Genomic DNA, 24749 nt, shown 5'->3' with positions numbered 1-24749 from the left:
AGGCAACGCGGCGGGTCTTGGTTTTCCTTTTTCCGCCATCTTGGAGCCTGTAGAGGTGAGGGAAGCTTCAGCTGCTGAAGTTTGGGAGCAAAATAGCTGGGGTGGGCTCATCCATATGCTTCGCGAGGCACCGGTGCAGCTTGGGGACCCTGGTAGTCAGTGGATTTTAAGGATTCCAGCGAGAGGGAGGGCAGGATGGCAGAGATGCGGGGTTGATGGTGCTGGTTCCCTGACGTCCGGGGAACGGGTCCTGTAATAGGAGTAGATTCCGGGCCAGAGCGGAGTGAAATAGGTGCACTTCGTTTGGCTACAGGTGCCGATTTAAGGCAGTGGGTCCTTTAGGTTGGGTTCAAGTCCGTTTTCTGTTCGGATACGGTCCTCGATAAGTCTTTATTTTTCCTGAGTTTTTGTCTGTTGGTCATGACATGATTTTTCCCAGGGCTTCCTGTTGAAATTTCTAGGAGTTCGTCAAGTATATATTTTTGCCACCTTACTTTTTCTTTATAGGAGCTAACCAAAAGGTTGGCGGTTGGAACCCACCGGCCCCTGCACGGGAGTAAGATGTGGCAATTAGTTTCTGTAAAGATTACAGCCTTGGAAATCCTATGGGACAGTTCTGTCCTGTATGAGTCGGAATCGACTTGACGGCAGTGGGTGTGTTTTTTTTTTTATTTCGTGAAGGGTATATTTTTGCCACTTCGGATTTTCTTTGGCCTCTGCATTTTTTCCCTTTACTTTGGAGTTTCCTTACATATCAGAGGCTTTCTGTGAGGCTTGGTTGCCTTAACAGACCTTTCATGTAAATGTTATGGCATAATTAATGTTTTCTTTTACTATTATATGAAATGTCAATCAAAAACGAATTTGTCTAATGTGCTTGAGAAACGAGGGGGCACTTGGTGGGAAAGTTGTGTTGCCAGGTTGTGAACTGAGTCTTTTTTGTTTAAGGCCTGCTGGGAACAGGACTTCGAAACCGGCAAATATGTCTGGAAGGTATGAGCTTTAAATATAATTGCTTCGTATATGTAGTCTTTTGTTGAACATGAACCTAAATGTGAGTTTAAAAAGACCAGAAAAATTAGATATTTGCTGTAGGTAACTTGGGTTGGGGGCCAAATTATACCGGTGGTTTGTTGAGGTTTGACAACATCTTTTAAGAGTTTACCGTTAATGTTACATATTTTGTGTATCTTAGGTTGTGGTCCAAGGCCATTTTTGCTGGCTATAAACGGGGTCTCCGGAACCAGAGGGAGCACACAGCTCTTCTGAAAATTGAAGGTGTTTATGCCCGAGACGAAACCGAATTCTATTTAGGCAAGAGATGTGCCTATGTGTACAAAGCAAAGAAGTAAGTTTATAATATTGCTGTGCTTTTCAATTTTTAATTAAGATCTGCCTCATTTTTCTGTTGAAAGAAAAATAAAACATAGATGTTGATAAAACAATTGATTCTACTGTGGCTTCTTTTGAAGTCTTTAAGGAATTCATGGGATGTTGTAGAAGGACGTTATTTTTGTGGATGGTCTTGGATTTCAGTTACTTCACCATGTAGAGAAATTACAGCTGTTCTTGTTTCAAGGAAGAAGCTAATTCCTGATAGTGTGATGCTCATATGGGTTTATAGAGCGCTTTCCATGTACCTTAATTCATTTAGTTGATTTCCTAAAATTATATGTTTTATACATGTTGAAAGATGTTACATGTCCAGAGCAGTGGTTCTTAATCCTGGATTCTTAATCCACCTCAGGCCAGTTAAGATCTCTGGGGACATACTTCATCCTGGTCCACTGCCACAGCTAGAGTGATCCTTTAAAATTATCAGACAGATCACATGTACATTGCTCAGACTCATCTCATTCAGCAAAAGCCAGAGTCCTTAAGGGGTGTCTAAGACCCTTTGCAATCAGGCCCCGTATTTCCTTTCTGATCCTAGGTAGGATTCAACTCCTCTCCCTCCAATCTCTTTTCTGTTTTCCGGCAAATCAAGCAAACTCTCTTCTCAGATTTTTAACCTGTCACTGTGAATCAGAATTGACTCAACAGCAACAGGTTTTTTTTATTTTGGGGGTTTGGTTGCCTCTGGAATGGTCTTTACCAGATACGTGTATGGCTTGTTCCCTCACCAGGTCCTTTATTCCATCGTCACCTCAGTGAAACCTTCTGTGACTACTTGAAATTGGAAGCAGTTCTTCCCTCTCACTACATGGAAACATCCAGTTGTTAGCCCCCTTTGTTTTTTTTTTCTCCTATATTGCAGCTATTATCATCTCATGTTCCACATATTTTACTTGTTTATTATTGTGTTAAGCCTGTAAAAAGGGCTTTTGTAAACTGTAGCATGCCTTGCCTTTACAAAAGCCCCTGGTGTACAGTAAAAAAACAAAACCAAACTCTTTGCTGTCGAGTTGATTCCGACTGATAACGACCCTAATAGGATGGAGGAGTAGAACTGCTCCACAGCGTTTCAAGGAGTACCTGGTGAATTCAAACTGTTGGTATTTCGGTTACCAGTTGAACTCTTAACCACTGCGCCACCAAAGAGGGAACAGTGTGTAGCCGATAAACGTGTAAACTTTACTGGTATTCTGAGTTCTCGTGCACTTTCCACTTCTCTTTAAATCAGCAACACAGTGACTCCTGGCGGCAAACCTAACAAAACCAGAGTAATCTGGGGAAAGGTAACTCGGGCCCATGGAAACAGTGGCATGGTTCGTGCCAAATTCCGAAGCAACCTTCCTGCTAAGGCCATTGGACACAGGATCCGTGTGGTAAGTAAAATTATTACCAAACTAGCCCTCTATGTAGTCAAACTGTGTTCAAGGGGTTGGGATTTGATCTCTAAGGTCCATTCTGGTACTGTGATCCTGCTTAGTACTGTGTTACCTGTAGATTAGGCTGCCAAACTAGTGGCCACAGTTTAAGTGGTAACTATTACAGAACATCTGACTGTTAAACCAAAAAAGGTGAAGGCAGAGTGTTCAAATGGATTGTGCTTAGATTGCAGAGTTTAGTAAAGCTGCCTGGGGAAAAAATAGCATTTAATAATTTTCCTCAAAGATGTTTATTGGCCACTGAAGTAGGTGTTAGAAAATAAATTCACATCTTTTTTCTGGGATAATTCTTAATATTTTCCCATCCCTTCATCCTCAATATCAGTGTTATTAGAAGAATAGCCTTATTTAATAGATGAAGAAAGTTGGTATTTTTCCTAGGCCCAAGACTCTGGGCCAAGTAAGTTATGAGAAAATGGGAAGGGATTTGTCCACATTGTGGTACTAGTTTTTTTATAACATTTGTGAATTTACATGTAGTCACCTAATGCTCTTGTGTTCTTTTCCCCCCAGATGCTGTACCCCTCAAGGATTTAAACTTACTAAGAAGTAAATAAATAAAATGGTGGCTTTGTTACTTGTTCTCTTATATTTTTGTTAAATGGTTTAAACGCTTTCCTCTAAATTAAATTGCTATATGCTTAAAATGGACATTGAAATAAAGGACTATTGGAGTCGACTAATTTCACAGGGAAATTGTAGTGCTATATGTCAGTGGAATTACAGAAACTTAGAAGACAACTCCTCTGGGGGGTCTTAATGAGAAGAGGATAGGGTGGGAGTACCTGAATACAAAGCCTGACACAGATGGGAGATATGGAGGCTTTGGTTGGATAGTGGAAAAGAGTACCTTGAAAGTTTTTTACGGTGATGGAGCATCTGAACTCAGCCTTTGAATAACTTTTTGAAGAATGGAAAAACACTGTATTCCAGGAAGCACATAAACTTGGGGGTGGAGGTTTGGAGTGGCAGTTGTAGTCAAGTGGATTCCGATCCATGGGACCCTGTGTATGTCAGAGTAGGATTGTGTTCCATAGAATTTTCGGTGGCTGATCTTCTTGGAAGTAGACTTAACCGCCAGGCCTTTCTTCCACTCCCCAGGGGCTCCCTGGTTTACTATATGTACTGGTAACTGTTCAGTTCATTAGGTTGAGTCAGTTAATGAAGCTTAAATTTATTTTCATGACCTCTTAAAAGCACTTGTAGTAAGCGCCTGTTTACTGTAGGCTGCTTGGTGAAATTGTGACTTTTGGGAATTGGGAGGGATATGGAGATAATATTGAAAGGTTTTGGCAGTTGTTTCAGATAGGCTGAGATGAGATATCCTTGGGTTTTGTGACAGCAAAGTATTCTAGAATATAGCAATTACAAGTATGTGAAGTATTGAGTGAAATAATGCTATGTGATTCTACGTCAGAAAAAGATGTTTAATCCTGTGGTGTATGGGGTTTAGGATTAGTGCCTAGACAGTAGCTTTCCTTGGCTTCATGTTACAAGGTAGTTAAGTGCAGAATTGAGATATATTAGCATATACAAAGGAAAGTGAACAGGGCTCTAAAATATTTTAAGTTTGAAAGTATGCTGAAGTGAAAGATACGAGTGCACTAATGCATCAATTTATAGTATGATGGTTGTAGATTTTCAATTAAGGACTCGGTAGCCGCTAGGCCTTTGCTTTTACTAACTGGTTTTGACATTCCACTGAAGATGTCGGATAACTGGGATTTTGCCAAACCAAGCCCATTTTCAGATGTATATTTGGGTTCTTTGAGAAGCAGATGGCAAAAACAAATTAGACATGCCACAGATTTTTGGAGGGAAACCCCTTTGTAGAATTAAGGGGAGGGAGCTTGAGAAGTTGGGGAGATCTGAGATCTTTGAAGGAGAGGGTGCAGGAAAGGATGGGGTATAGAGTACCACGGTAAGCAAGGTTCCCTCAGTTGAATGGCAGTCCTCAAGGCAAAGTTGCTGTTGGAGGGAGGAGTCCAGTCCTTTTAGAATAGGCTTCTGTTTGTATTCTGGCATGCTCAGTCTGTGGCAACAGTAGGCGTGGTTTCAGGCAATGAGGTGGATCCTAAGGAGCTCTTCTCCAGGAGATCTGAGCATGCCTTTCATGGGCACCACAAGTTGGAGCTTTGGTTATTAGAAACAGCTTGGAAAGTTGAGTCAGGCAGGCAGTGCTGCTCTTGGACCTACTTAAGTAACGTATAAAAAAGCCACCTTAATCTGACCCAGAATTAACTGAAGGTGTTGTGCTGGTTAAGTAGAATGTGATGAGTACTTGAGGTGATGAGAGATTGAGGCGTGTCAAGAACTTACATAAACTATCAGGAAAGTATTTCAGAAAAAGGAAAAATGCCACTTAGGTTTTATATGAAAGCAAAAGGCATTTGAGGAACCATCCAAACTGAGTCACTCGGTGTGACGTGTAGGTAGGGAGTGATGGGGAACTAAGTCTAGAATATTTATGAAGGATTTTTTATCTATGCTAGGGATTTTAGGTTGTATGTAACAGTGTCATTGAAGAACTTGATTCACAGGGGTGACCAGATTTGTGTTTTAGAAAAACCTCTGTCGTTCCAGCATAAGCTGAAGGAAGGGGAAACCAGATAGGGTTTGCAGTCTAACAGATTTTTGCACTCTGAAATAGAGCGAGTTCCATAAATGTTAACTAGAATTTTAGAGCCAACTGATGGTGGAGCAGAGGCTTCAAGGGTAACTCATGTTCCTAGCTTAGGTGGCTGGGTGGGCAATGGTGCATTTATGGAGTTGGGGGACCAGGTTTAGTAGGTAAAAGAGCTGATGAGTTTGGGGAAGCAATAGGATGGTCTGTTGTGAACATGTCCAGAAAGGTAGGTGGATATTAGCAGGTCTGGATCAGGGAGATAGGAGAGGAAAACAAATCTTAAAATGTGTCACCTTTGTGGGAGTTCAGTGAGTGAGTGAGTGATGTTCTGAGTGGGATAGGTGGTAGGAAGAGAAATAGGCACTTGACCAAGGCAGGGAAAAGGCTAAGAGTCCCTAGGGTATCTTGAATATATGTGTGTAGTAGCAAAGGAACCATGCATGCAAATAAACCCTCTTCTGAGGTGATGCCGTACTTGTAAAGGAGAGGTGCAGTGTGCTTTTCTGCGTCCCTTCTCAGGGGCTCTCCTGTCCACATGCTGTTGAAATGGCCCGTCCCCAGCATGGTACTCTGTTCCACCTGGGAGCTTGAGGATGACTGGTTCCATTCTTTGTTCACGACCAGCAATTTCTTTGTGGTCCTCTTCTAGTCAAAAAGCACGACTTGTGGGATGATAGACATTACCACATACGAGCTTACTCACTTGTAAAAAGGTAATAAGTAAACCCCACCCACCCTTGTATTGGTATTACCCTTGCGTATTACTCTCCGCAGATAGACTAAGTTCTTGAGGATTTTTGGTTTTTTTCGTCTACCCCCTACAATTCCTAGTACAGTATTTTACAATATTAAATTCCCGTTGAATGACTGCTTCCAGCTCTTAGCTTTAATTTTGTTTTATGGGCTGTATGGAGATTTTTCCCAATTTACAGTTTTTTATAGTTTCTTCTGGCTCAATTTTGAAGGTAAACCAAGAAAAACCCAAACCTGCTGCAATCCAGTTCTGACTCAGCCACTCTGTAGGACGGAAGAGCTGCCCCAGAGGGTTCCCGAGGCTCCCGTCAGAAGCAGACTGCCGCATCTTTGTCCATCCAGCAGAGCTGCTGGTGGTTCCAGCCTCCGGCCTGGACAGTGCAGCACCTGACCACTGGGCAGCCAGGGCTCCTAAGTGTTTTTTTTAAGGTCGGGTTTCCTAATGGTAAGGATCTACTCAATCTCCTCCTCGGTTAGTAAAAAAAAAAAAAAAAATACAGTTGGCAATTTCTTGGCTAGACAGAAGCTAAGGCATGGATTTGAATAAAATAGTGAAGGAAACTGGAAATTCACTTGAAGAAGTCACTATGGAACTTGTATCCCACTCACTTTTTATATGGAGGACTAAACAAAGTTTTTGCAGCTGTTTGTGTGTCTCTCAGTACCTGGCATGTGATGGGTACACACCCCTTCCGTGAGTGAATGACGCAAGGACTGAAGCCCTGGCCCAGACACTCACACACCACACGGCGCCCCCCCACCGGCCGCGCTCCTTAGCCCTACAGCCCCCTCACGTGGGCCACTGAGCGGCGTTTATTGGCCCTTTTCTCGGAGCAATGAGACGCGGAGGCCGGGGTCGCCAGCCTCGTCTTCCCGCGGCGCAGTGCCTGCCGGTGACGCCGGCCAATGGGGAAGCGCCCTCCCGCCGGCCGTCTCCACCTGCCCGGGCGGCCGGGGCGGGGCTGGCGCCGGGCGCGGAGGCGTCACGCGCTCCATGGAAACGACGCTCGGGCCGAAGATGGCGGCCGAGCGGGGCGGAGGCGCGGGCTGCCCGGGTTCAGGCCCGGGCCCAAGCCGGGGGCGCCGCAGCGGGCTTCTGTGGGTCCGAGGCGTGTTGCTGCTGTTGGGCGGGCTCTGGGCAGGCACCACGTCTTTTCCTGTCTCCCTGGGCAGCGCCCGTCCCTGCCGGCACCACGTCTCCGCTGACGCCGAGGTAGGGCGGCGGACGGTCGGCGGCGGGCACTGAGGGAGGGGAAGTCTTCCGGGCGGGGCTGGCGTCGACGGTAGTGACTGGGGAAGGTGTTCAGGAGGGGAACGCGAGATCGGGGCAGAGGCTGAACTCTTGGCTGGGACCTGCTGTCAGCCCCCTTCTGCTCCCAGGAAAGTGGCCGATGTACCGGTGAATAGGCTCTCAGAACGGCATCACTTTGCTGTGCGGAGGGCTTTCTTAGCGGGTTGCCCCAGAGAAGTGGTTTTCAAACTTGAGCACGCATCAGAATCACCTGAAGGACTTGTTGAAACGTCGATTGTTGTCCCACTCCCCAGTTTCTGACTCAGGTCTTGGGTCCCCGTAATTTGCATTTCAGGTTCCCATTTGGTTGCTGACACTGCTGGTCCAAGAACCACAGATCTGAAGGTTGGGAAGAAACTGATGGGAGGGCCAGACAAAGGTGTTGGAGCGATATTAGGGGTTCTCGAGACAGAATTGAAGTTATCTCGTTACTTTGCTTCCTTTACCTGTTCCCCAGCCGTGGAAGCGCCTGGCTCCTTCCACCCCATTTTCTCCCTGGCCAGATTCTTTCTGTCTCAGTCCAAGTCCCTTAACCTTAGGGCAGCCTGCTGAAACCACCCCTGCTGAGTGTTCTTTCCATTTCACGGCACATCTTATCTGTGCTCTTTCCTAGTTAGTAAAATGCCATAGGGAAAGGCTTGTGTCTGTGGTTCCTCCATAGTACTTGGCTCAGAGGTGGACCCACAATAGACCTACAGTTTTTTTTTTTTTTAATTGTGGTTTAAGTGAGTTTACAAACCAAGTCAGTCTCTCATATAAAAACTTATATACACCTTGCTATATACTCGTAGTTGAGTTGCTCTCCCTCTAGTGAGACAGCACGCTTCTTCCCTCCACTCTCTCTTTTCATGTCCACTTGTCCAGCGTCTGACCCTCTCTGCCCTCTCATCTCCTCTCCAAACAGGAGCTGCCCACAGTCTCATGTGTCTGCTTGATCCAAGAAGCTCAGCCTTCACTGGTATCATTTTCTATCCCATTGTCCAGTCCAATCCCTGTCTGAAGAATTGGCTTTGGGAATGGTTTCTGTCTCGGGCTAACGGAAGGTCTGTGGACCATGACCTCTGGGGTCCTTCTAGTCTCAGTCAGACCATTAAGTCTGATCTTTTTACAAGAATTTGAGGTCGGAATCCCACTGCTCTGCTCCCTCAGGGGTTCTCTGTTGTGTTCCCTGTCAGGGCAGTCATCGATTGTAGCCAGGCACCATCTAGTTCTTCTGGTCTCAGGCTGATGTAGTCTCTGGCTTATGTGGCCCTGCCTGTCTCTTGGGTTCATAATTACCTCGTGTCTTTGATGTTCTTCATTCTCCTTTGCTTCAGGTGAGTTGGGACCAATTGATGCATCTTAGATGGCCACTTGCTAGCGTTTAAGACTCCAGATACCACCCTCCAAAGTCGGATGCAGAATGTTTTCCTAATAGATTTTATTATACCAATTGACTTAGATGAAACCATGCTCCCCACCCCTGCCCCTGCTATGCTGGCCTTCAAAGCATTCAGTTTATTCAGGAAACTTCTTTGCTTTTGGTTTAGTCCAGTTGTACTGATCTCTCAGACCTACAATATATGAGGAAAGAAGGAACTGGACCTGGTGCAAGGCTGCCAGTTGTGCTTGGTTTTATAATTTTTCTTATGACTTTATCAGGGATAGGAGCCCTGGTGGCGCAGTGCTTAAGTGCTCGACTGAACCCACCAACCGCTCCATGAAAGAAAGATGTGGCAGTCTGCACAGTAAATCTTTACAGCTTTAGAAGCTGTGTGGGGCGGTTCTGCATTGTCACATGGAATTGCTATGAGTCTTACTTGACTAGTTGGCAATGGTTATGGGCTTTTTCAGGAAAGATTCACCTAGAAATTTTCAAGTCAGCCCAGAACTTTAAAGTCACTCATTTTGGTATTTCCAAAAATGCTATATGCGTTCTGTTCATAGCCACATGTGCCAAAATATTAAGTTTGGGGTTTGTAGCTGCATTACAGCTTTAATCATGAAGCAGCCTTTTGGCTGAATTCATTAAAAAAAAAAAAAAAAATTCCCACAAGGCCCTGTGCTTCTCTCTTTGGATTTGTTTGAAATAAGAGAAAGTAGTTCAAAGAACTACAAAATCTCTGTACTAGAAGAAACTTTAGTAGCTGTTTTCTTCTAGGGTTTTTTGCCAGTGTACAAATCTCTAGCTCCGTTACCAAATTGGGGTCCATGCCCTGGAGTGCCCTGGAGCAGTCGAGCCAATGAACCGTCCTCCAAGTCAGAAAGACAGAGAAAGTTTATTAGGAGGTGACACCAACGGAGGGGCCCTGACAGCAGTGTAGGCTGTCCTTTATGGAGTCCCCCCAAAAGCGATTTTTGCATTAGAGCTTATATGTCATTTTGGTAAGGGTTATGTAATATTTTTAAGCATGTAGCCCACAGATGGCCATATACGTCACAAAACAACTACAAGAAACTCTTTATTAAACTAAAGATATGCGTGTCAGACATCTGGTCTCTAATCTGTATGTGACAGGCTGAAAAAACTCACATAAGAATCTCTTGGCTAGTGGAACTGGCCTGCCAAGTCCACTCTGACTCAGATAAGGAGCAAGAAAGAAAGTTGCAGACCGAAAGCGTCAGGCAGCCTTTCTAGCTTCGGTCCTGCAGGCTGAAGGCCGTTTCACAAGAGAACAAGGAAGAGAGGGACCAAGGCCACAGGAGCCGCGAGAGGGCCCTGCACCCCTTTAGAAAGAGACCAGTGCAGTTGGTACAATAAAAAATGCTTATACATTACTTAGAGTATCATTATGGCGTTTGTTATGTCAAGCTCTCAATCACCCATTTTGAAAAAGAGAAATCATGTTGCAGGGTATCGGGCCCACGCCTCCCCCCGGCCTCGGACCCTCGGGCCCCACGGCCGCGGAACCAGGGACGAGCGGGCATGGCGGCGACGGGGCGGCGTTGGATTTTTTTTGTTTGTTTTTTCTTTCCCCCCCCCCACTCCTCCTTTTTCTCTGTCTTTTTTCTTGCTTTCTTCCCCCCTCTCTCGGCCGCCACGGCCCCGTCATCCTCCCTCCTCTCCGTGGACTCCAGGTAGGGTCAGACCTGTATTTGACTATCTCCAGGTATCAAGAACTTAATATCTGTAGAGGCAGTCCCATTACGTTTTGGGGATCACCATTGTTCAGGTTCTTATGTAGCTAAAAGCACTTTCTGAAACCTCCACGCACCATTCCTATTTATGCCTCTTGGCTGAACAAACTCAATAGTAGTAGTGCTTCTGATATTAAAAACAAGCTATTAAGCTCTTGAGAGTTCTCGTCCCTAATAAAATTTTCTAGTTCTTATAGTATGTAATAGCAAGCCCTCCCTGCTATTCTCGTTGCTTTAACCTGGACAAATTACAGCAATAACTATTCACTTGCTCTCCTACTGCACCTCGGTTAAATGCTACAGGAAACTACAGTAACTTTTTATGTGGTGATATTGTTTACCTGTATTTTACTGACTATGCAAAGGCATTTGACTGTGTGGATCACAACAAATTATGGATAACATTGCAAAGAATGGGAATTCCAGAACACTTAATGGTGCTCATGAGGAACCTGTACATAGATCAAGAGGCAGTCATTCGAACAGAACGAGGAGATAGCGCGTGGTTTAAAGTCACTAAAGGTGTGCATCAGGGTTGTATCCTTTTACCATACCTGCTCAATCTGTATGCTGAGCAAATAATACGAGAAGCTGGACTATATGAAGAAGAATGGGACATCAGGATTGGAGGAAGACTTATTAATAACCTGCATCATGTAGATGACACAACCTTACTTGCTAAAAGTGAAGAAGACTTAAAGCACTTATTGATGAAGATCAAAGACCACAGCCTTCAGTATGGATTACACCTCAACATAAGGAAAACAAAAATCCTCACAACTGGACCAATAAGCAACATCATGATAAATGAAGAAGAGATCAAAGTTATCAAGGATTTCATTTTACTTGGATCCACAATCAACACCCATGGAAGTAACAGTCAAGAAATCAAAAGACACATTGCATTGGGCAGATCTGCTGCAAGACACCTCTTTAAAGTGTCAAAAAGCAAAGATGTCACCTTGAAGACTACGGTATGCCTGACCCAACCCATGGTATTTTCAGTCACCTCATATGCATGTGAAAGCTGGACAATGAATAATGAAAGCTGAAGAAGAATTGATGCCTTTGAATTGTGTCGGCAAAGAATATTGAATATACCATGGACTGCCAAAAGAATGAACAAACCTGTCTTGGAAGAAGTACAACCAGAATGCTCCTTAGAGATGAAGATGATGGGACTACGTCTCACATACTTTGGACATGTTGTCAGGAACGATCATTCCCTGGAGAAGGACATCATGCTTAGTAAAGTAGAGGGGCAGTGAAAAAGATGAAGATGATCAATGAGGTAGATTGACACAGTGGCTGTAACAGTGAGCTCAGGCATAACAACAATTGTGAGGATGGCAGGGGACCAGGCAATGTTTCGTTCTGTTGTACCTAGTGCCGCTGTGAGTCAGAACCAACTCCACGGCACCTAACAACAAACAACAATTGCGACATACAAAACATTTAACTTACTTACCTTGTTCTTAACTAAAACCTCAGAGTTAATTTAGAAGTTTGTTGTTAAATTTTCAGATATGTGGGAATTTTCCAGCTATCTTTCTGTTACTGGTTTCCGGTTTAATTCCGTTATGGACGGAGAATTCTCTTTTTGTGACTTCAATTCTCTTATATTTGTTAAGGTCTGTTTTTTAGTTTGAAGTATGATCTATCGCGGTGAATGCTCGATGTGCACTTGAGAAGAAAGTGTATTCTGTTGTCGAGCCAAGTCAATTAGGTCAAGTTAGTTGCTGTGCTATTCAGGTATTTTATATCCTTACACTGATTTTCTGTCTATTTCTTGTACTGATTATGGAGATACGAGTGTTGAGATCTCCTGCTATAATTGTGGAGTTGTCTATTTGTCCTTTCAGTTTTTAGTTTTTGTTTCATATATTTTAAAGCTTTCTTGTTAGGTATTTACCCATATGGGATTGTTGTGTTTTCTTGGTGCATTGAGTTGTTTATCATTATGTCGTGTTCCCTACTGATAAAATTCCTTGTTTTGAGATATACCTTGTCTAACTCTAATACTTGAATTGGAATCAACTCAATGACAGTTAACAACAATAACAGCTATAACCACTCTGGCTTTCTTTTGGAGTCATTAGGTGGCACAAGCAGTTATGCGCTCAGCTAATAAAGGTTGGTGGTTTGAATCTACTCAGAGTCTCCTCGGAAGAAAGGCCTGGCAATCTACTTCCGAAAGATCACAACCACTGAAAATTCTATGAAGCACAATTCTGTTCTCAAACATGGGATCGCCATGAGTTGTAATCAACTTGATGGCAATGGGTTTGCTTTGTTTTTTTGGTTTGGCTTTCTTTTTGATTAGTGTTTACATAATATATCTTTTTCATTCTTATACGTTTTTTAAAAAATTTTGATTGTGTTTTAAGTGAAAGTTTACAAACTAAGTCAGTCTGTCATAAAAAACCATATTATACTATATACTCCTAGTTGCTCTCCCCCTAATGAGACAGCACATTTCTTCCCTCCACTCTCTCTTTTTGTGTCCGTTTGGCCAGCTTCTGACCCCCTCTGCCCTCTCATCTGTCCTCCAGGCAGGAGATGCCCACATAGTCTCATGTGTCTGCTTGGTCCAAGAAGCTCACCCTTCACCAGTTATCGTTTTCTATCCCATAGTCCGGTCCAATCCCTATCTGAAGAGTTGGCTTTGGGAATGGTTCCTGTCTCGGGCTAACAGAAGGTCTGGGGACCATGACCTCCGGGGTCCTTTTAGTCTCAGTCAGACCATTAAGTCTGGTCTTTTAATGAGAATTTGAGGTCTGTATCCCATTACTGTCCTGCTCCCTCAGGGGTTCTCTGTTGTGTTCCCTGTCAGGGGAGCCATTGGTTGTAGCCAGGCACCATCTAGTTCTTCCGGTCTCAGGCTAATGTAGTCTCTGGTTTATGTGGCCCTTTCTGTCTCTTGGGTTCATAATTACCTTGTGTCTTTGATGTTCTTCATTCTCCTTTTCTCCAGGTGGGTTGAGACCAATTGATGCATCTTAGATGGCTGCTTGCTAACGTTTAAGACCCCAGACGCCACTCTCCAAAGTGGAATGCAGAATGTTTTTTTAATAGATTTTATTATGCCAGTTGACTTAGATGTCCCCTGAAACCATGGTCCCTAAACCCCCACCCCTGCTACACTGGCCTTCAAAGCATTCAGTTTATTCAGGAAGCTTCTTTGCTTTTGCTTTAGTCCAGTTGTGTGTTGTCTTTCCCTTCACCTAAAATACCTATTATCTACTATCTAATTAGTGAAAACCTCTCTCCCTCCCTCCCTTCCTCCCCACTCTCATAACCGTCAAAGAGTATTTTCTTCTCCATTTAAACTATTTTTTGAGTTCTTAGAATAGTGGTCTCATGTAATATTTCTCCGTTTGCAGCTGACTAATTTCACTCAGTATAATGCCTTCCAAATTCCTCCATGTTATGATATGTTTCACGGATTCATCATTGTTCTTTATTGATGTATAGTATTCCATTGTGTCAATATAGCATAATTTATTTATCCATTCATCCGTTGATGGGCACCTTGGTTGCTTCCATCTTTTTGCTACTGTAAACAGTGCTGCAGTGAACATGGGTGTGCATATATCTGTTCGTGTAAAGGCTCTTATTTCTCTAGGATATATTCCAAGGAGTGGCATTGCTGGATCATATGGTAGTCTAGTTTTTTAAGGAAGCGCCAAATCAATTTCCAAAGTGGTTGTACCATTTTACATTCCCACCAGCAGTGTATAAGTGCTCCAGTCTCTCCACAGCCTCTCCAGCGTTTATTATTTTGTGTTTTTTGGATTAATGCCAGCCTTGTTGGCGTGAGATGGAATCTCATTGTAGTTTTGATTTGCATTTCTCTCATGGCTGATGTTTGTGAGCATTTCCTCATGTATCTGTTAGCTACCTGAATGTCTTCTTTAGTGAAGTGCCTATTCATATCTTTTGCCCAGTTTTTAATTGGTTTATTTGTCTTTTTGTAGTTGAGTTTTTGCAGTATCATGTAGATTTTAGAGATCAGGCGCTGATCAGAAATGTCATAGCTAAAAACTTTTTCCCGGTCTCTAGGTAGTCTTTTTACTCTTTTGGTGAAGTCTTTGGATGAGCATAGGTGTTAGATTTTTAGGTGCTCCCAGTTACCTAGTTTCTCTTTTGGTTTTTGTGCATTGTTAGTAATGTTTTGTATACTGTCTGTGCCATGTATTAGTGTTCCTAATGTTGTCCCTATTTTTTCTTCCATGATCTTTATCATTTTAGATTTTATGTTTAGGTCTTTGATCCATTCTGAGTTCGTTTTAATGCATGGCGTGAGGTATGAGTCTTGTTTCTTTTTTTCTCAGATGGATATCCAGTTATGCCAGCAGCATTTGTTAAAGAGACTGTCTTTTCCCCATTTAACTGACTTTGGGTCTTTGTCAAATATCAGCTGCTCATATGTGGATGGATTTATGTCTGGATTCTCAATTCTGTTCTACTGGTCTATGTGTCTGTTGTTGTACCAGTACCAGGTTGTTTTGACTACTGTGGTGGTATAATAAGTTCTAAAATCAGGTGGCATGAGGCCTCCCACTTTCTTCTTCTTTTTCAATAATGCCATCCTTATACTTCTTAAAAATTTATTTTTGGTATTGAGAATATATACAACAGAACATAAACCAGTTCAACAATTTCTACATGTTCAATTCAGTAGCATTGATTACATTTTTAAAGTTGTGCAGTCAATATCACCCCTTTCCAGATTGTTCCTCCCCCATTTACATAAAGCCTGTGGCCCCTAAGTTTCCTGTCTAATCGTTCATATAGATGGTTCTTAAAAGAAACAATGCTCAAGGTAGACATTCTTTACTAGGTATGGTTGGCTCTTCTTTGGTTTTAACAAGACTTAAGGGGATATTTTTGGTTTAAGGTTTAAAGTTAACCTCAGGGCAATAGTTTCAGGGGTTCATCCAGCTTCCATGGCTCCTGAAAGGCTGAATTCCACGAGAATTTGATATTCTGATCTGCATTCTCCCCCTTTTTGATCAGGATTCTTTTATAAAATCTTAATGTTAGCCAGGCACCATCCAGTTCTTCTGTTCTCCTGGCAAAGTAGGCAGTTGTTCATGGAGACAGTTAGCCACACATTCCATATCCCCCTTGTACTCTGACTCTCCTCCTTCCTCTGTTGCTCCAGGCGAATAGACACCAATAGTTGTGCCTTGGATGGCTGCTTGCAAGCATTTAAGACTCCAGACATTATGCAGGGAACTAGGAGGTAGAACAGAAGCACTAAACATGTTATTAGGCCAATTAACTGGGATGTCCTGTGAAACGATGACCCTAAACCTCTAAACCCAAGAACCAAATCCCACAACGTGTTGGTTGTACACAAGCAGCCTCAGCAGCTGCTCTTTTTTGGTCGTTGTTGTAAATATATCCATCACAATTTCTGCCAATTCAACTTTTTACAAGTGTACAGTTGATTGACAGGAACTACATTAATTGGCTGTGCAACTCTACCCTTAATCAGTGTGATTTTTCTGTCACCGTAAACTGAAGCTCAGTGCTCTGTAAGCAGTTGCCTTCCTATTTCCCTTTCCCTCCCACCCTGGTAACCACTAATAAACTTTGGTCTCTATATATTTGCCTCTTCCTGTCTTTTGATATAAGCGAGGCCATACAATACTTGTCTTTTTGTGATCGATTTATTTCACTCAGCATAATGTGTTCAGGCTCCATCCATGTTAAGCATGCATTAAGACTTCACTTCTTTTTTGGGCTGAATGGTAGGTATTGCATTGTATGTGTGTACCCCAGTTTGCTTATGCATTCATTCATTGATGGGCATTTAGACTGTTTCCACCTTTTGGCTATTGTGAATAGTGCTGCAAAGAGCATATGTCTCTGCTTTCAAGTTCCTTGGGTAGACTCCTAACAGGGGAATGGTTGAGTCAAATGGTAGTTCTAGTTTTAGTTTTTTGAGGAACCACCATGCTGTTTTCCACAATGGCTGTACCATTTTGCATTCTCACAAGCAATAGATAAGAGTTCTGATGTCCCCACATCCTCACCAACATTTGTTATTTATTTATTTTTTGAATCTTAGCCATCCATAAAATAGAAAAAACCAAACCCATTGCTATGAAGTCAATTCTGACTCATAGAAACCCTCCAGGACAGAGTAGAACTGCCCCACAGGGTTTTCAAGGAGCATCTGGGGGGTTGAAACTGCCAACCTTTTAGTTAGCAGCCTAGCACTTAACCACCACTCCACCAGGGCTCCATTAGTCACCCTAGTGGGAGAGTCATCTATCTATGTCTTTATATTTAAAATAAGTGTCTTGTAGACAGCAAGTACCATATTTCACAAACAAGGAGCTTGCACAAATGACACACCCACATATATAATATGCATTGTGAGCCTATGAAAATAATACATGAGGGGGTTGCTGGCAAAAAAAAAAAAAAAAAAAGTAGTTGCATAAGAATATGGTAGTTGGATCTTCCTGTGCTAACTAATCTGACAATTTCTGCTTTTTGATGGGATCTTTAGTTCATTTACATTTAACGTAATTATTGTCATGCTCTGCAGTTTAGCCATTTGATTTCTCTTTGCTTCTTTTGGGTTTTTTTTTGTTTCTTCTGTTTCCCCTTTGTATTCCATTTTGATTCTCTTTTGGCTTGTTAGTGATATCTTCTTGCCTTATTATTTTTTAAATTTAAAATTTTAACCTACAATAAAATGCACATTTTTTGAGTGTTTGCTCTAGGAATTGTAATATGTATCTTGTTTTTATGACACCTACTTCAAGTTAATATTGTACTACATGTTAAATATAGGAACTTTTCAACAGTATATTTTAATTTACACCCTGTTCCTTTTGCTATTGTTGAAACATATGTATGTATATATCTATTTATATGTAACGTTACAGGAAACCCTAGTGGCATAGTGGTTAAGTGCTATGGCTGCTAACCAAAAGGTCAGCAGTTCAGATCTACCAGGCACGCCTTAGAAGCTCTGTGGGGCGGTTCTACCCTGTCCTGTAGGGTCGCCATGAGTCGGAATTGACTCGATGGCAACGGGTTTGGTTTGGTTTGTTTAACGTTACACGTGTAACATATATTACATATGGTGTAAACCTCATGTTTATAATTTTTTCTTTTGAATGGTTATTCGTCTAAAGAAATTAAAAGAGGAAAAGAAATATGTATGTAATTGTGTCAGGGGTCCCCAAGACCACCCCCAGGTTTGGTAATTCACTGGAAGGACTCAGAGGATGCAGCCTATAACCCTAATCATTCGTAGCTAAGATTTATTACAGTGGAAGGATATAAAGGAAAATTAGCAAAGGGCTCATGGGGCAAAGTGGGAGGGGTAGTTGAACCAGGTATAAGCTTCCAAGAGCCTTCTCCCAGTGGAGTCACACAGGACACACTTGATTCCTACAGCAATGAGCTGCGAAAACAAGTCCAAAATGTTGTTTACTAGGGAAGTTCATGAGAGCCCAGGACTCCAGAGATTTTATCAGGATTAGTTACAGAGGCACAATTTTAGACACTGAAATTCCAGACTCCCAGAAATAATCAGGTGTTCAGCATAAACCACATTGTTTCTACAAACAGTTTAGGCACGGTTTAGGCCATTGTTATCATTTAGAGAAGTTTTATTTCAGTTAAAGGAACTGTCTACCCTCCAAGTTCCCAGATGCCAGCCAAAGGCCATCTTTGCAAGCAAGCCTTTCCAAGGATAGCAGTCTCAGGCCTGCTATGTTATTTCTTTTCTGAAAAATAGTTTTTTTATATTTACCCATGTACCATTACCAGTCATCTTTATTCCTTCTTACAGATCCAGGTTACCTTCTGACCCTGAAGGATTTCCTTCAATGACCCTGAAGGATTTCCTTTAACATTTCCTGTAAGGAAAAAACAATTTTCGTTTGTCTGAAAATGTCTGCATCTCCCCTTCATTTTTTAAGGCCAGTTTCATTGGATATAGTCCTCTGTGTTGAACTTTGTTCTTCTTTTAGTACTTTAAATATTTGTTCCATTGTCTTCTGGTCTCCATGGTATTTTTTTTTTTAATCTTTTTTTTTGAATATTTTATTGTGTTTCAGATGAAAGTTTACACAGCAGATTGATTGCCATTCAACAATTCATACACAATTATTCCATGACATTGGTTACTATCCCTGCAATATGTCACCATTCTCACCATTTCCATCCTACCCGCCCTGTTTCCATCCGTCCTTGTCCTGTGCCCCTCCTTGCCCTCTCATCTTTGCTTTTGAGTAAATGTTGATTGTTTGGTTTCATACAGTTGATTGTTTAAAGGAGCGCATTCCTCAGAGGTGTTACTGTTTATTTTTTAGGCCACTCTATCACATTGGCTGAAAGGTAGCCTCTGGGAGTGCCTTCAGTTCCATGTTAACAGGCTGTCTTAGGGCAATGGGCTAGGGGTTCCTCTAGTCTTTATCAGTCCGGTAAGTTTGGTCTTTTTTATGAATTTGAGTTTTGACATCTTTCTCACATTCTAACCAGGACTTTCTGTGTGTCCCTGGTCAGAATGGTTAGTGGTGGTAGTTGGGGACCATCTAGTTCTTCTGGTCTCAGGGTCTAGAAGAGGCTGTGGTTCGTGTGGGCCGTTTCCTGTAGACTAATTTCTTCCTTGAGTCTTTGGTTTCCTTCACTCTCCGTTGTTTCAGACAGGAAGAGATCCATAGTTGTGTCTTAGATGGCCGCTCTGAAGCTTTTAAGATACCAGACACTACTCACCAAACTAGGATGTAGAATATTATGAACTAAGTTGTGCCAATTGACTTAGTTGTCCTATGAGACTGTGATCCTGAGCCTTCAAACCCAGTAAATCAATCCCTGTTTGTAATGTGTTTTTTTCTTTCGTTGCTTTCAAGATTTTCTCTTTATTTTTGGATTTCAGAAGTTTGACTATAATGTGGCTATTATTATTATTATTTTTTAAAGATTTATCCAGCTTGAATCTGTAAAAGGAGCCCTGGTAGTGCAGTGGTTAAGCTTTCACCTGCTAACCAGAAGGCTGGTGGTTCGAACCCACCAGCTGCTCCATGGAAGAAAGGTGTGGCGGTCAGCTTCCATAAATATTACAACCTTGGAATCCGTATGGGGCAGTTATACTCTGTCTTATAAGGCTGCTATGAGTTGGAATTGACTCTACAGCAATGGGTTTGGTTTTGGTTTGGTTGGATCTGTAAGTAGATGTCTTTTACCAAATTTGAAAAAGATTAGTTATTATTTTTTCAGATATTTTATCTGTCCCATTCTTTTTCCTCTTTTTGTGGGGCACTAATTACATATCTGTTAGGCTACTTGGTATTGTCCTACAGTTCCCTGAGGTTCTGTTTAATTTTTTCAAGCTTCTTTTTCTCTTCTTTGGATTGGGTAATATCACTTAATCTGTCTTCAAGTTCACTGACCCTTCTACTATCTCCAATCTGCTTTTAATCCCTTCCAGTGAATTTTTCATTTTAATTATTGTACTTTTTAGCTCTAGAATTTCCATTTGGTTCTTTTCTGTAGTTTTCTCTGCTAAGGTTCTCCATCTGTTTATTCATCTTGTATGTATTTTCTATTAAGTCCCTGAAACTTAAAAAAAATTTTTTTATGAAAATATACGCAGCAAAACATATATCAGTTCAACAATTTCTGCATGTACAATTTAGTGACATTGATTACATGCTTTAAATTATGCATCCATTCCTGCCTCCTTTTCCAAATTATTCCTTCACTGTTAACATAAGCTCACTGCCCCCTAAGCTTCTCATCTAACCTTACAAGTTGCTGTTGTCAGTTTGATCACACATGTAGATAATTCTTTATAAGAGCACAGTGCTCAAGACAGATATTCTTTATTAATTAAGTTAAATTATTGTTTGGTTTCAAAAGGACTTCAGAGTCATCGAACTCATTTAAGCAGCGTTTAAGGTCATTGTTTAACATTTGGGTATAAAGGAGCCCTAGTGGTAACAGGGCTCTTGGCTGCTAACCAAAAGATTGGCCATTTGACCCCAACAGCCACTCTGTAGGAGAAAGATGTGGCAGTCTGCTTTTGTAAAGATTTACAGCCTTGGAAGCCCTATGTGACAGTTTTACTCTGTCCTGTAGGGTCGCTATGAGTCAGAATTGACTTAATGGCAATGGGTGAGGTGTCCTAGGGTCACTTTTTATTCATTCTTTTTTTCTTGAGTATAAGTCACTTTTTTTATGTTTTTGTTCTCATGTCTGTTGATTTTTGTTAAATGCTGCCAGCCTTGAACACTGTCCTCTAACTGCTCAAGTCACTTAGACTGTGACTTTCTCCCACTCTGAGGCCTGGTTTGGGGAGTGCTTTCAGGCAAAAAGTTAGACTTGTAAATCTCACCAGGTGTCATTCCTTTATTTCAAGGATAGATTCTTCCAGTTTCTGCCTCTTTTGTGGCATTTTTTCAGTACTTCAAATTTTTGTTTTTTAATATTTTGTTCAGATTTTATAATTTCCCTTCAGCGGGATTAGTCCTATTATTCTACTTTGCAATTTCTAGAACAGCAGTTCCCAATATCTATTTTTAGATGGTATTGCCAAGCTTTATATCCCTGATTCTGTACTTTTGTAGTTCAGGCTTCTTGAATCTAAGTTCAAGAGTCTACTTATCCCTATTTTGTTTCTTCTTTGAAGTCTTTTCTCAAACATCACCTTCTCGTTGAGGCATCCCCTTCCCATGCTTCTCTAGGCCTGACTTAAGTTCTGCCTTTCTGTGAACTTTATCCATTTTATTATAGTAATTGTTGGGTTTATTTGGCCTTCATTAACCTTGAGCTCCTTCAAGTTAAGGTTATATCTGCATTCCCAGTACCTATCACAGGGCCTTGCACATGTTTAAATGAATGCATGTTGTTAGTTTTGCCTCATTTATATGTTGAATTCTTTTTGGATCTTGATTATCCCATCTATTTTTACTATACGTTGGGTGTAAAAGTTTTAGTATTTTTTTTTAATTAATTAAAAAAAATATTTTATGGGCCCAGCACTAAAAAATATTTTACTAATTTTTGCATATTCCTTTCATTAGGGTTATTGAGTTACAGTTTAATTTGTTCCACACAGTATTTTGTTTCTAATTACATTCTCTTCACACTTCAGTTTTTGAAGATTGATCTATTGATGTATGTTCATGTTTTAGGCACTGTGGATTATATAGGAACTCAAGTATATATGCATAATTATAGTACAATCTAGAAAATGATGTACTGCAAAAGTAATACTGTGAAAGTCAAAGGAAGGGCAGATTACTTCTGTCATAGAGTATTTTAGGATTGTTTCAGAGTTCTCCCATGCTACCTTCTTCGTGCTGGAGTAGGAGGATTCTAATTTATGGAAGTAGGAAGAGAGAGCGTGCCAGTGGAGGGAAAAGTGTAAGCAAGTATGAGGAACAGCGTGAGCAAGTGAAGAGGCAAGAAATCAGAACGTGTGTGCAGAAAATACCAAATAGCTCAGTTTGGTTATAGAATGGAAGGAGTCGGAGATAAGATGGGAAAAGTGGTTTTAATAATAGAATAGTGAACACTTTGTGAGCATTTATTTTCTATCATTCACATTTATATATATTAACTTATATAGTTATTTGTTTTACACACAGTGAAACTTGGGCCCAGAGAAGTTACACAACTTGCCTGAGATCATAGAGTTAGCAAATAGTGGAACCAAGAACAGACCCCATCAACTTAATTCTAAAACCCACGTCCTTAACCACTGGCTTTTGGAGAGTTTTGAATATCAACTTAAGGATTTTATACTCTAGATTTCCTAAAGTGCGGCTGAGACTGTAATATTCCCTTGCTCTGCTTACACATTTCTGATGGCGTTTTACTAGGTATAAAATCTGTTGCCGGGAGATGTGGGTCAGGATGGAGTAGGGAAAAGACTGGAGGCAGAGATACCAGGCCAGAGACCATTACAGTAGGAGGAGCAGTAGGTATTGTAGAAATCTATGACTTGTTATATTAATAGATCAAAGGCATACAGTATAACATTTTTTTCACAACAAAGCGTAAAACTTTTATTGTGTAAATCTGCAGAAATAGCATAAGAAGAAAAATGTGATTATTAATTGCTGGAGTTATAATAAGAATGATATAGTGTATAGCTTACATTTAGTTAACACAATTTTTTTTCTGTACTTTGAGTCGTATGAAGTCTTGATACTGCTGAGACCTTTTTTATACTCTTTTATTCCCATCTGTTTTGAAAAAATCATGTAAATGAGGACTGGAGAAGAAATTCCAGTGAAATGACTCTTTTGTTAGGACCTTTATCATTGTTCTGTTTTAAAATAACATCCTTTTGATCTCTTCCCATCATTTTCTGAAAAATCAAATAGCAAAACTGGAATTTATATAAGAAGCTTCAAATATATGACAGGAAACCTAAAAATTTTTTGGCAGCTGCTGTTAGCATAGGAGAATGCATGTAACTCCAATTTTCTTTTTTTTATTGTGCTTTAAGTGAAAGTTTACAATTCAAGTCAGTTTCTCATATAAAAACTTTATACCCACATTGTTATGTGACCCTAGTTGTTCTCCCTATTACGTGACAGCATACTCCTCTCCACCCTGAATTTCCTGTGTCCATTCAACCAGCTCCTGTCCCCGTCTACCTTCTCTCTGGCCTCCAGACAGAAGCTGCCCACATAGTCCATGTGTCAACTTCAGCTAAGAAACACAGTCCTTGCCAGTATCATTTTATGTCTTATAGTCCAGTCTAATCTTAGAAGAGTTGGCTTCAGGAATGGTTTTAGTTTTGGGCTAAGAGAGTCTGGGGGCCATGTGCCCTGGGGTCCCTCTAGTCTTGCAGCATTAAGTCTGGTCTTTTTACTAGAATTTGAGTTCTGCATCCCACTTTTCTCCTGCTCCATCAGAAATTCTCAGTTGTGGTCCCTGTCAGGGCAGCCATCTAGTTCTTCTGGTCTCAGGTTGACGAAGTCTCTGGTTTATGTGGCCCTTTCTGTCTTTTGAGCTCATATTTTCCTTTTGTCTTTCGTGTTCTTCATTCTCCTTTGCTCCAGGTGGGTTGAGACTAGTTGATGCACCTTAGATGGCCGCTTGCTAGCTTTTAAGACCCCAGATACCCATGTCACTCAGATTTATAGTACCTGTCTTCCAAATGATAGTATTAACTTGGGGAATGTTTGAGGCCCCGGAATGTTGAAATGGTGGAGTATAAGCCCAGGGACTTTTTTTCCTAGGTGGTATACTTGAAATTCAGTTATTAATTTTAAATTGAGGCCTCAATTGGTTAATCTGTACAACATATATATATTTTTAAATGGCAAATCTTTTCCTTTTTTACAGGTCATAAATAAGGTTTATCTTAAGGCAAATCATGTTGTAAAGAGAGACACTGATGAGCATTTAAGGATCAAGACTGTCTATGATAAAAGTGTTGAAGAGTAAGTACACACCATTATTTTTTCATCTTTTTTCTTGTGGATTTTGATATTAAAGATATTTCCAATATTAACTGAAATAAAAACAAGTCCAGAGATGGAAGTAAATAAAAACTAGCACAGCTTCAAGATGCAAATAAACTAAAGCTGCTCTTTAGTTTGGAAGATGAAGGCCGTGGGATATGATTAAAGTCTATACATCATGAGTAATTTAAACAGCAAATATGGGTATACTTGGATGCAGTCAATAACAGATCTGGAAGACACTTCTGCAATAACTACCTAGAGGAAAAATAAGAGGAAACACTAACATACACAACAATAGGAAATTTTACAACACTATTAACCAGAAAGGTGACATAGTCTAACTTTGTATTTAATCTAAGAGGAATTCAGAAAAGGATAAATTATATGCAAGATATGTGAAGACCTATTAGGAGTAGTTGATGTCTTTGCCTATCCTTAACATGCCAAATGAATGAGATAACATATGACTGTGCCTAGTACAGTGCTTTGGCACATAGTAAACTCTCAAATGCACATTGAGGTAAGTTGAGATTATTGAGGACAGATATTGCATACTTCTGTACAGTGTCCTGGAGCCTTGGTGGTACAGTGGTTAAGCGTTAGGCTGCTAAGCAAAAGGTTGGCAGTTAGAATCCACCACCACTCTGTGGAAACCCTATGGCGCAGTTCTTCTC

At 41.2% G+C, this 24749-nt stretch overlaps 2 protein-coding genes across 4 annotated transcripts in view; both read left to right on the top strand.

The window, feature by feature from the left end:
- Positions 1-2: 2 nt before the first annotated feature.
- RPL35A (ribosomal protein L35a) lies at positions 3-3408 on the top strand. Its single transcript, XM_049879174.1, has 5 exons — positions 3-55; positions 949-993; positions 1196-1348; positions 2624-2768; positions 3345-3408. Exons 2-5 carry the CDS (start codon positions 983-985, stop codon positions 3366-3368), a joined length of 333 nt encoding a protein of 110 aa, XP_049735131.1. The 5' UTR covers positions 3-55; positions 949-982; the 3' UTR covers positions 3369-3408.
- A 3788-nt stretch (positions 3409-7196) lies between these two features.
- The window catches only part of LMLN (leishmanolysin like peptidase), a 107448-nt gene continuing 89895 nt past the window's right edge, over positions 7197-24749 (top strand). For all 3 annotated transcript variants that reach the window (XM_049878985.1, XM_049878966.1, XM_049878976.1), the window contains exons 1-2: positions 7197-7423; positions 23954-24051. In XM_049878985.1, the coding sequence (XP_049734942.1) occupies positions 7205-7423; positions 23954-24051 (317 nt within the window). In that variant the 5' untranslated portion in view covers positions 7197-7204. The remainder of the gene's footprint in view (positions 7424-23953; positions 24052-24749) is intronic.

This window comes from Elephas maximus, chromosome 1 (genome assembly GCF_024166365.1).
Source record: "Elephas maximus indicus isolate mEleMax1 chromosome 1, mEleMax1 primary haplotype, whole genome shotgun sequence".
NCBI classification, from domain to species: Eukaryota; Metazoa; Chordata; class Mammalia; order Proboscidea; family Elephantidae; genus Elephas; species Elephas maximus.
This window is presented reverse-complemented; position numbering and strand designations above follow the sequence as displayed.